Consider the following 12,068-nt stretch of genomic DNA (forward strand, 5'->3'; position numbering starts at 1 on the left):
TATGTTTGTGTATATGTCTGTGGGTTTAGGTGCATATTTTTGCAATGTTAACACTTATTGCAGACAGCCTAAATTCCAAACAAATAACTCAGGGTCTTATTCTACTTCCTGTCTGTCTCTGTTGGTCTGTTCCTCTCGCAGAACCAGAACATGTTAGAACTGAAAACACAGGTGGAGGATCTCAAGATGGAGAACAAATACCAGCTCCGCCTTAAGGATACGAACTACAGTGAGAAGATCAAGGACCTCTCTGAAAAGTTCAACCAGCAGTTGGAGTCCTTCAAAACCAAAAGCCAGGTTTTCTTGTCATTTATTGGACAGCACTACTCCAAAAATATCAGTTGATATCAGCACCAGGACAATAACTAAAAGAGTATTTGAATTGACTGGAAAAGTGCGAGGTTCAGTTGTGCTTCTTTCCACTTACAATTGCACACATTTTTAGAATTACTCGCAGTGCTAAATTGCCCCTAGGTGTGAATGTGTCTGTCTGTGTGTCTGCCCTGCGACGGACTGGCTGGTGACCTGTCCAGGGTGTTTCCCCACCTTCTGCACAATGAGCACTGGAATAGGCTGTAGCACCCCGTGACCCTAATTAAGATAAGCGGCTTGGAAAATGATTTTTTTTAAATTAATGCAGTGGAATAGGTTTTTGTATTCACTTAATTGCTCTCCATTAGCTAGTCCTTTAACATGTAAATATTCCCTTAAGATGTCACTTAGATTGTACAGATATATCCAGACTCACGTACTGCAAAAAGCAAAAATTCGCTCTCAAGGACCAGTCAACTATTAGATATTGTTCTTGCCATCAGAGGGGATTTCATGGTAGAAGGTCATTCTCTATTAAACTGTTGGGCTCTGATTCTAGGCCATGAAGACAGAGAAGGAGAAACAGGAACGTTTGCACCTGGAGGCCATTTCTAAGGTTGTTGAGGAACACTCCAAAGAACTGCAGGATTTAGGTAAGATGTGATGTCACTAATGGCAGTTCACACATAACACTTACATATGTAAAAACATCAAAACCAGAACAAAATATTTTATAAAATAAAACCTTGGGGAAATGGGGGAATGTCCCTACTGAGCATGCAGGGAACCTCAGTCTTCCTGTTACATATGGCTAACAGCCGATAGATCAGCCAAGCGCTATACTCATGCCTAACCATAGAATTAACACAAATTCCATCTTGCATGCGGTGGTATGACATTACACCACATGGCGAATTGCAATCAAGAAAATATTTGATAAGATCATGTGAGTACTCACATAATGTTAGTTGTCATAGTCCTAGTCCAATAATAAGAACATTAAAAAAAAGAAAACGTTCCATTATTAGGATTTACGCTGAGCCAGAAAGTTTAACCAAATGAGTCCATGAGCACCATGGCTCCCTTTGGTGCATCAGACCTCTTCTCTGTACCGTTGACCAATATCTTAAGCATCACTCTTTAACTGGTCTTATTAGCATCCTCATTCTGCTCCTTGTTTTCTTGAAAGCTCTTGGACGATTTTTCCTGGTTCTGAGCATGTTGTTGGGTGTTTTCGAAAAGTAAATGTCAAGAGTCATTATAAAGTTACTCCTGCTTTAAGGTATGAGACTTTCACCAAGCGAATGCGTAAAACAATTGGATAAATGGCTAACTAACACCAGAGCTCAATGAAGCCCAGTTTTCCCTCTATGACGCCATCTTGCCCCCCTTTCAATAATTATTTGTTTCAGTACTAGTCTTCCCTATAGCTTGTTTAAATTATATAATTTATTTCCAAAGGCAGATTGGGTATCATGAAATTTTTTTTAATTACGTTGACAATCAGAAGAATTTTCATATTCTCATAATGAAAGCAATTCAATCAATCAATCAATCTATCTATCTATCTATCTATCTATCTATCTATCTATCTATCTATCTATCTATCTATCTATCTATCTATCTATCTATCTATCTATCTATCTATCTATCTATCTATCTATCTATCTATCTATCTATCTATCTATCTATCTATCTATCTATCTATCTATCTATCTATCTATCTATCTATCTATCTATCTATCTATCTATGTTCGTCCCTCTGCCTGTGTTTGTCTGCCTGAATGTCTGCTCATGTATTTATCTATTCATCTGTCTCTCATTAACTAACACATGAAGAATCATCCAACTCCCAGAAGCACATGCTAGAGTTCAGGAAGAACCAGAACCTTCAAGATAAATGTCAACGTATGCAGGAGTACTATGAGAAGCAGTTGACATCTGCAGAGGAGAGCAAGAGTCATGCCCTGGAGGAGCACACCAACTGCTACGAGGCCAAGTTGCAGGAGAAGATTCACCTCCTGGGCAAGGTCAGTCTAGCCTCAACAAGCCAGATATCATTGATCACATTGACCGTCCAGGAGACTTTTTGGCCTGTCATTGATTTTGAGCAAAAAAGGTGGGCCTATCAAGGGGACAGTCCAATCACAGCTTTGGTGGGGGCAGAGCGATTTCCAAAACTTGTAGCACGCAAGCATATGTTCGCCATTATCTTGGGAATCAGTCTCTATTGTGAGATTCACAACTCATTCTGTCTCCCTTTGTCGTTTACAACCCTGCCATAGTGTGTCTCAACTTCCTGGCCTCCTTGGATTAATTTCCAAAGCTAACATTGGAATTGTCTACTTGGACGGGTCTGCACTTCTGGAATCACTCTCAGGGAGAGTGAGTTAGTCTCACTAAAGAAAAATCTGATGGCCTTGGGAGATCAGAATATGGAAGGGACAGACTTAGAGAGCATGTGACAGTGTGGGTGCACGTTCTTATGCAAACCTGTTCCTATTTTGTGCTGTTGACTATGTAGCACCAAGACGAGGCAAGGCAACAGATGCAAGAATTTGACGAAATGAGCAGGCAGATCAAGGAAGTTTACGACCAAGAGATCAATGATCTCCAAGTCAATTATGAGAAAAAGCTTCAGGCCGAGAGAGCAAACAACGGGAGCCTGAGGGAAGAAACAGGCATCATGAAGAAAAAGGTAGTATTTTTTTGTGTGTGTTCTTGGTGCTTTGGAATAAAATTAAGATTGTAATGTTCCTCGCCCATTCTCCTGGTCTCCCCTGATTAACAAAACTGTCCTCTTTCAATGTCAATGACCTCATTTCCTCCCGTTTAACCCCTAGGGTATCTCGGTAGCATGGCAATCTATTCCGTTGCCTGCCAACACAGAGATCGCCGGTTCAAATCCACGTGTTACCTCCGGCTTGGTCAGGCGTCCCTACAGACACAATTGGCCATGTCTGCGGGTGGGAAGCCAGATGCGGGTATGCTTCCTGGTCACTGCACCAGCGGCTCCTCTGGTCGGTCAGGGTGCCTGTTCAGGGGGGAGGGGAAACTGGGGGGAATAGTGTGATCCTCCCACATGCTACGTCCCCCTGGTGAAACTCCTCACTGTCAGGTGAAAAGAAGCGACTGGCGACACCACATGTATCAAATGAGGCATGTGGTTATCTGCAGCCCTCTCCGGATTGGCAGAGGGGGTGGAGCAGAGACCGGGATGGCTCGGAAGAGTGGGGTAATTGGCCGGATACAATTGGGGAGAAAAAAGGGGAAAAAATATTAACCCCTCTCTGCACTCTCTCTCCGCACATTTCTCACTCACTTTCTCAATCGTCTCTCTCACTCATTATCTCTTTATCTTGTTACCTCCCTCTCTCTTTCATCTCCCTCCCTTTCTCCCTCTTTCTCTTCTTCCCTCTCTTTCTTTGGATAACAGTTTGAAAGCCTGCAGAGAGAGATTGACGATAAATGTGCAGAGATAGAGAAGCTGAAGCAGGAGCAACAGAAGCTGCCTGGGGTGATCAATTCACTGGAGAAGGAAATCAATGGCCTGAAGAGGGTGATCTCTGAGAGGGACGAGACAATCCAGGACAAGGTGACCTATATCAACACTTATTAATCAGGGGGTCACAACCCAAGATTCAACAAGACGATATATATAATCATATATATGCTGGATTTGTGCAGGGAGACATGGTTCGGGGAGCAAATCAAGTTCATTTGAGAAAATCACACTCAGCACTTGATGAAGGGATACTATTGACAGCAACAAAGAGCTCCTTCAGTTCATCAGGGATGTCTTTTTCCATCTGAGCCTCTGTGCTCTTTGTAGGCCTAAATGACTGCGTGTGGGCTGTCAATGTCAAAGCGCTGGCGTGGTAATTCAACTTCAGTCTCTATACATCCCGCTTGTGTCCTCTGGCCAGTACTTTTTGTAATTGCTTGAAAATTGGTCTGTAAATTAAAATATATATTTTTTTATTTTATGTTATTATTTTTGTTTTTATACCACGAGAGGTACCAGATCAGCGCAAATAAGACCAGAACACAGACAGTTAAAAACCGAGAGGTCCCGAATTCTGTTCCGGCAGGACCCGGCATTAAGCCCTGACTGTAATTAATGCTACTGGACTGCCAGGTTACAAGACTTCCTGCTCCCACATGAACAAGAACAAGTTGATCCAAATCAAATCAGAGTTTGCTGATACACAAAACATACTCTGAACAAACGTAAAACAAATGAAGATTTGTCATACCAGGAGCTTCCAGTTTTGAAAAGAACACAAGATATCATGGTTTCTGAAGGCTGGAATGACCGTCCATTGCACTGTGCTGAAACACAGTGAAAAGATTCAGGAAAGTGACAAGTTTCTCAGTTCTGAAGTGATCAGTTTTTTTTTTGTTTGAATGAGGTCGGTGTTAAAAGTTAGTGAATCTGTTCTTTAAGTACTGATGTAAAGAAGACATTTTGGTGATGCTGGTAAATGCTACCCAATATCTCCCCCACACTGGACATCAGTGCATGGAACGAAGTCACAAAGGGATAAAATGGAAAATGTTCATCAGAAGTGATAACAAATGTTCAGGGGCATGTTGTAATATTATATTTAGACCATGGATGTTGCACTGCACCAGCTGTTATTGGGCTGCTGAAATCATATGCCAGGAAATAGTGAGGTGAGGGAACTTAAGCGTCTAACAGTAGAATAAATGCACCCTTTTTCTATGTCCCTACCCATGCCACCACACACACACACACACACACACACACACACACACACACACACACACACACACACACACACACACACACTGGCTCACAGGAGATGAGAGTCTACAACCTAAAGAGGAAGCGACAGCAGTTGGAAAAGTTAAGGTTTGTCCTGGACTATAAAACCACAGACATGAAGAAGCAGATTGAGCAGCGAGAGGATGACATCAAACAGATGAAGGAAATCATCCAACAGGTATGTGTGTGTGTGTGTGTGTGTGTGTGTGTGTTATTTGTGAGGACCAATTGTTGCTTATAACCGTAAGATTAGGGACATATTTAGCATTTTTACGAAATGAAGACTAATTAGGATTAGGTTTAAATTAGAATTAGGATTAGTTGAAGGTTAGAGTAAGGGTTATGGTTATCTATCCATCCATCCATTATCCAAACCACTTATCCTGCTCTCAGGGTCACGGGGATGCTGGAGCCTATCCCAGCAGTCATTGGGCAGTAGGTGGGGAGACACCCTGGACAGGCCGACAGTCCATCACAGGGCCCACACACACACACACACACACACACACACACACACACACACACACACACACACACACACACACACACACACACACACACATTCACACCTAGGGACGATTTAGTACTGCCGATTCACCTGACCTACATGTCTTTGGACTGTGGGAGGAAACCCACGCAGACATGGGGAGAACATGCAAACTCCACACAGAGGACGACCCCCGTTGGACTACCCTGGGGCTTGAACCCAGGACCTTCTTGCTGTGAGGCGGCCGTGCTAACCACTGCGCCACCATGCCACCTATTAGGGTTAGGCTTGTAGTTTTGATGGTTTAGATTAGGGTTGGGTCTGGGAAATGAATGTAGCCAATGAGGGTCCTCACAACTATAGAAATACATGTGTGTGTTTGCCTGCATGCGTGTGTGTGTGTGTGTGTGTGTGTGTGTGGGTTGATCCATGTGTGCCAGTGGGTGCGGTCTCTAATTAGCTTGCACTAGTACATTTTTTTTAATTTAACTTACTTAGCCTCCCATGTGAGAGTTACCATCAACCAGAGCGAAAGCTGCAGCCCACCATGAATAGTTATAGTTGAGAAATAAGACCAGAAGACCAACCCTTTAAGACACCAACTCGGTAATCCATTTGATGAATTAAGATGAACTTTTTTTTTTTTTTTTTCAGTGTAGGGTTGTGATGTGATGTTTATTTTTTCTCAATGGTCAGATGGAGATGGAGCTTAACCAATTCCACCAGAAGACCACCCTGCTGGAGCTGACCGTTTCGGACCTGAAGCTCAAGCTTGAGAGCACTGACAAGCAGAAGCACAAGGCGATGCAGAGAGTGAGAGGAAAATACGTACATGTCATGATTTTAAATCGCACACCGAGGGCTTCCCATGTAATTTTTAGTGTGGACCTTAAACTTACCAAAATGTGGGTTTGCCTTAGTGATCCTGAGTTGTTCAACCATATAATTGAGCACGAGGATAGGAATGCTCCAGGAATCAGATGCTTACAGAGTCAAACTGTAAAAATGCCTTCGAAAGCACCACTTTCCATATTATCACTATGCATACAAGATTCTCTATAATGATCCAACACTGGCAATACTTTGAGGTCCTGTTCTGCTACCATACTACTTTACCTGAGACCTGTGGTGATATTTGTAACTCTTCTGGCCAGGTGAAGGATTTGGAAACCTATGTGTGTAGCTTTGAGGCAGCGCTCCATAGCACTAAAGCCTTCCTTCAAGAGCCCAAGAAACTCAAGAAAAGCCTAAGGAAGCTCTACGACTGCTTCATTCCACCGGGTAATGTGGTGAGTGGTAGACATCGATACATACTCAGACCATACCTAGCTACAAGCTGGTCTCATGCAGGATATGCCACCAGACGCCACATCACCAACTCAAAACAAAAACATAAATTCACTGTTGTGTTTGGAGATTATAGTATGTCATATGATCAACTCATCTACTCTATACACAAACACAGACTAGAGTCAGGAAAATTATAAGAGTCTGAAAAGTGTGTGTGTGCATGTCTGTGTCTCTGTCTGTGTGTGGATATGCGGTTGCATGCCAAGGTGGAGATGGTGGGAGTAGACCCGGATGTTCTGAAGGAGCATCTTCGCCATCACCAGCACCTGGAGAGGAAGTTGACCTCTCTGGAGATGAACATGCACAAAGACTCTGAGTTTCTCCCACAAAACCATGTAAAAATCATGAAGGTACATTTTTTTATGCTTTTTTTATATCACTTTTTTTTATACACAAAGACGCACACACAAAAGTATTCTTGGAATGTGATTATTTTTCCCCCATGTAAAGTGTCTGTTTCTTCTTGCTCCCCTCACCACAGTGGAGGCAAAAGTGTGGTTTCATTTCTGGAAATGATCTTACTGTGTGGTCACCATTAACCAATTAACTATATTCCCCCTTCATGATAAAAAGCATCCATATAAATCTTATCTGAAGGTCAAACTCCATTTGTACAAGTTTAAAATTAGAAGGTGATAACAACAGAAAACCAAGAGAAAACCAAACTATAAAGTGAAGATAAAGTACATTTTCATATGAGCTGTTAAAATTACTTTGAATTTTTAATAAATGCCTCTCAAAGTAGTTATAAACCCCAACAAAACAAAGCATGGGAAAACGATTTTTAGTGTAGCTGGAAGAGGCAATTAAGGTGCCAAAGCACAAATGTAGAAATTGTGATATGCAGAGGAGTTCATGTCAATTCAACAAAGTGGAAAGTGATTGTGACAAATAGAACACACAGAGATGCCATACTGAACGTTTTGAAAATTGAATGGATATTCTGCTGTAGAGTTATCAATACAATGGAAGTGATATAGGCGTATTGACTGAATTCACTCCATTACATACAGAATTTGAGGCTACATTTTTGCATTTGAAGTGAGAGGTTCATAAAATTGGTACTTACAGGGAGTGACTGTCAGGTTATAGTAGCCAATATCTCATCTCATCATCAGCTGCTTCTTCGGGGTCAGGTCGCGGTGGCAGCAAGCTAAGTAGGGCACTCTAGACATCCCTCTCCCCAGCAACACCCTCCAGCTCCTCCTGGGGGATCCCAAGACGTTCCCAGGACATGTAGTCCCTCCAACTAGTTCTGGGTCTACCCCGGGATCTCCTCCCAGTTGGCCGTGCCCGGTAAACCTCCAAAGGAAGACGCCCAAGAGGCATCCTAATCAGATGCCCGAACCATCTCAACTGGCTCCTTTCAATGTGAAGGAGCAGCGGCTCTACTCCGAGCTCCCTCTGGATGTCCAAGCTCCTCACCCTATCTCTAAGGCTGAGCCCAGACACCCTACGGAGGAAACTCATTTCAGCTGCTTGTATCCGCAATCTCACCCTTTCAGTCACTACCCAAAACTCACAACCATAGGTGAGGGTTCGAACGAAGATTGACTGGTAAATTGAGAGCTTTGCCTTCCGGCTCAGCTCCCTCTTCACCACAATGATCCGGTACAATGTCCGCATTACTGCTGATGCTGCACCAATCCGCCTGTCACTCTCCCGCTCCATCCGATCCTCACTCGTGAACAAGACCCAGAGATACTTGAACTCCTTCACTTGAGGCAACAACTCATCCCCAATCCGGAGGGAGCAATCCGCCATTTTCCCGTTAGAGAACCATGGCCTCAGACTTGAAGGTGCTGACTCTCATCCCAGCCATTTCACACTCAGCTGCAAACCGCCCTAGTGCAGACTGGAGTGCGCATTCTGGTGAAGCCAACAAAGCCACATCATCTGCGAAGAGCAGAGATGCAATTCTGAGGTTCCCAAAATGAACACACTCCTCACCTTGGCTGCGCCTTGAGATCCTGTCCATGAATATCACAAACAGAATCGGAGACAAGGAACAACCTTGGCGGAATTTGAATTTGAATGGAGTTTCTACATTTTTTGATGGCTTACTCATAAAAATAATTGATGTCTATTGAAATTTGGTTCCTATCTTTTCAATTAACCATACTTTGATTTATTGGTAATAAAACATGGTACAATTTTTTTTTAATTTGGCTATCTGATGAACATGGCAAGTTTCATAGCAATGGTCTAATCACGAGCTCAGTTATAAGCTAAAATGTCACACGCCATGCCCACTGGAATTAATTTAGACTAAACTTTGGATTTTTTTTAATCCCCCCCCTTTCTCCCCAATTTTATCCAGCCAATTACCTCACTCTTCCGAGCCTTCCTGTTCACTGCTCCACCCTCTCTGCCAATTCAGGGAGAGCTGCAGACTACCACATGCCTCCTCCGATGCATGTGGAGTCGCCAGCCGCTTCTTTTCACCTGACAGTGAGGAGTTTCACCAGGGGGATGTAGCGCATGGGAGGATCATGCTATTCCCCCCAGTTCCTCCTCCCCCCAAACAGGCACTCCAACCGACCAGAGGAGGTGCTATAGTGCAGCAACAAGGTCACATACCCACATCTGGCTTCTCATGTGCAGACACGGCCAATTGTGTCTGTAGGGACGCCCGACCAAGCCAGAGGCAACATGGGGATTCGATCCCTGTTTTAGTAAGCAACAGAATAGACCGGTACGCTACCCAGACACCCCCAAATTTCAGATTTTGAATAATACCTGGTCCAATAGTATCATATTTCATATAATCTGGTCAATCCATATATGAGATATAAATGCCTATCTACCTTTGGTGGTTGGCCCCCTAAATAATCCAAATAATGTAGACATTTAAAAATGCAGTAATCAGTAAGAACCTCTTCCTGACAGTGCAAATTTAAAACGGATTCATAGAAAACATAAATTCCTCCAATTTTTTTGCAGGAGAATGTGTCCCTGATCAAAGAAATAGACAAACTGCGGAAGGAGCTGCACATGGCAAAGGCTGAGATCCACAGCTATGAAACGCACACAGCCAAGGCCAAGAGGCCAAAGAAACACAGCTCCTCTGACCTTAATGGTGAGCATATAAAAATCCTGAATTCACAGTAGATGACCTCTTTGATTTGCTCCATAATTTCTCTTACAGGTAATTTATGTTGAGAAAGAAAACCTACTCCCACATATTTTTGTCAAACATGTAATATATGAAATGCTGATTATGGGATCACTGGCAAAATTCCACTGAGAAAACCACAGTACTCATCTGGGATTTGAGATGGACTACAAAAATAAAAAATAAACCCAGCAAAAAAAAAAAAAAACGCCCGAAAAAAATCAATTGAAATATAACCATTAACTACAATGGTACGTCCAAAACCATCTTTGCATTATATGGAGGGGGAAAAAAAACTGATCAGACTTTTGAGAAGCTAAATGCATACACCGATCAGCCAAAGCATTAAAAAACTGACAGGTAAGTGAATAGCATTGATTGTCTCATTACAATGGCACCTGTCAAGGAGTGCGATATATTAGACAGCAGGTGAAGTCCGTTCTTGAAGTTTAACTGTTGGAAGCAGGAAAATGGGCAATTATGAGAATCTGAGTGACTTTGACAAGGGCCAAATTGTGATGGGGGTATTCCCAATATGCAGTGGTCAGTGCCTACCAAAAGTAGTCCAAGGAAGGACAACTGGTGAACCGGCAACAGGATCATGGGCACCCAAGGCTCACTGATGCATGACAGGAATGAAGGCGAGCCCATCTGGTCAAGTCAGGTCAAGTCAAGTCAGTTTTATTTTTATAGCCCAATGTCACAAATTACAAATTTGCCTCAAAGGGCTTTACAGCAACACAACATCCTGTCCCAATCCCACAGAAGAGCTCCTTTAGCTCAAATTGCTGAATAAGTTAATGCTGGCTATGATAGACAGGTTTCAGAACACACAGTCCATCGCAGCTTGCTGCATATGGGGCTACGTAGCCGGAGATCAGTCAGAGTGCCCATGATGACTCCTGTCCACCGTGGAAAGTGCCTGCAGTGAGCACATGAGCATCAGAACTGGAGCAGTGGCAGAAGGTGGCCTGATCTGATGAATTATGTTTTCTTTTACATCATGTGGACAGCCGGGTGGGTGCGTGTGTGTCATTTCCCTGGGGAAGAAACGGCACCAGGATGCACTATGGGAAGAAGCCGGTGGAGACAGTATGATGCTGTGGGCAATATTCTGCTGGGAAACCTTGGGTCCTGGCATTCATGTGGATGTTACTTGGACGTGTACCACCTACCTAAACATTGCTGCAGACCAAGTACACCGTTTCATGGGAACAATATTCCCTGATGGCAGTGGCCTCTTTCAGCAGGATAATGGGCCCTGCCACACTGCAAAAATGTTCAGGAATGGTTTGAGGAACACGACAAAGAATTCAAGTTGTTGCTTTGGCCTCCAAATTCCCATGATCTCAATCTGATCAAGCATCTGTGGGATGTGCTGGAAAAACAAGTTCAATCCATGGGGGTCCCACCTCGCAACTTACGGGACTTAAAGGTTCTGCTGCTAATGTCTTGGTGCAAGATACCACAGGACACCTTTAGATGTCTTGTGTGTGTCTGTTTTGGAGGCACAAGCGGGACCCACACAATATTAGGCAGGTGGTTTTAATGTTTTGACTGAATGGTGTAGCTCTAAATTCAAATGCTGATTACAAATACAAAAGATTAAATAAAAAAGTTGATACATCCAATCACCATCCTAATGCATAGCAAAGCTATTCCTTCTGCCTTCCAATCTGAAATTCATGAATTTGTATTTCTTTCATTGGACTTTAATAGTGACACTGAGTTCTGAAATAGACTGTTTCCATTGCCCCTCCCCAAGGCGAAATAAAGATATTTTTGGGGAAACTTGGGCCTTACATGACAAACTTTTTATTTCAGTGGCAACAGTGGAGTCCCTCGGAGACTCGGGGGAAAACCGGGTGGTGCGCCTGAACTTTGAGGAGGAAGCAGAGCGGATCATCCAGCTGCAGCGCTTGGAGATCCAGAGGCTGAGGCAGGAGAGTGTCAGCAAAGACCTTGTAACCATGCATTCCTCCTCTAGCACCAAGCTTCCTGCTCTCAACACCTGA

The 12,068-nt window shown here is 43.3% G+C and overlaps 1 protein-coding gene across 1 annotated transcript in view; it reads left to right on the forward strand.

The window, feature by feature from the left end:
* Positions 1–12,068, forward strand: part of LOC130121611 (cilia- and flagella-associated protein 57-like) — a 29,637-nt gene extending 17,569 nt beyond the window's left edge. Inside the window, exons 13-23 of the mRNA XM_056290453.1 lie at positions 142–297; positions 872–965; positions 2,152–2,342; positions 2,837–3,010; positions 3,749–3,907; positions 5,136–5,279; positions 6,285–6,401; positions 6,743–6,877; positions 7,145–7,288; positions 9,882–10,017; positions 11,878–12,068. Of these exons, the coding sequence (XP_056146428.1) occupies positions 142–297; positions 872–965; positions 2,152–2,342; positions 2,837–3,010; positions 3,749–3,907; positions 5,136–5,279; positions 6,285–6,401; positions 6,743–6,877; positions 7,145–7,288; positions 9,882–10,017; positions 11,878–12,068 (1,641 nt within the window). The remainder of the gene's footprint in view (positions 1–141; positions 298–871; positions 966–2,151; positions 2,343–2,836; positions 3,011–3,748; positions 3,908–5,135; positions 5,280–6,284; positions 6,402–6,742; positions 6,878–7,144; positions 7,289–9,881; positions 10,018–11,877) is intronic.

Source organism: Lampris incognitus, chromosome 12, assembly GCF_029633865.1.
Source record: "Lampris incognitus isolate fLamInc1 chromosome 12, fLamInc1.hap2, whole genome shotgun sequence".
In the NCBI taxonomy this organism is placed as follows: domain Eukaryota; kingdom Metazoa; phylum Chordata; class Actinopteri; order Lampriformes; family Lampridae; genus Lampris; species Lampris incognitus.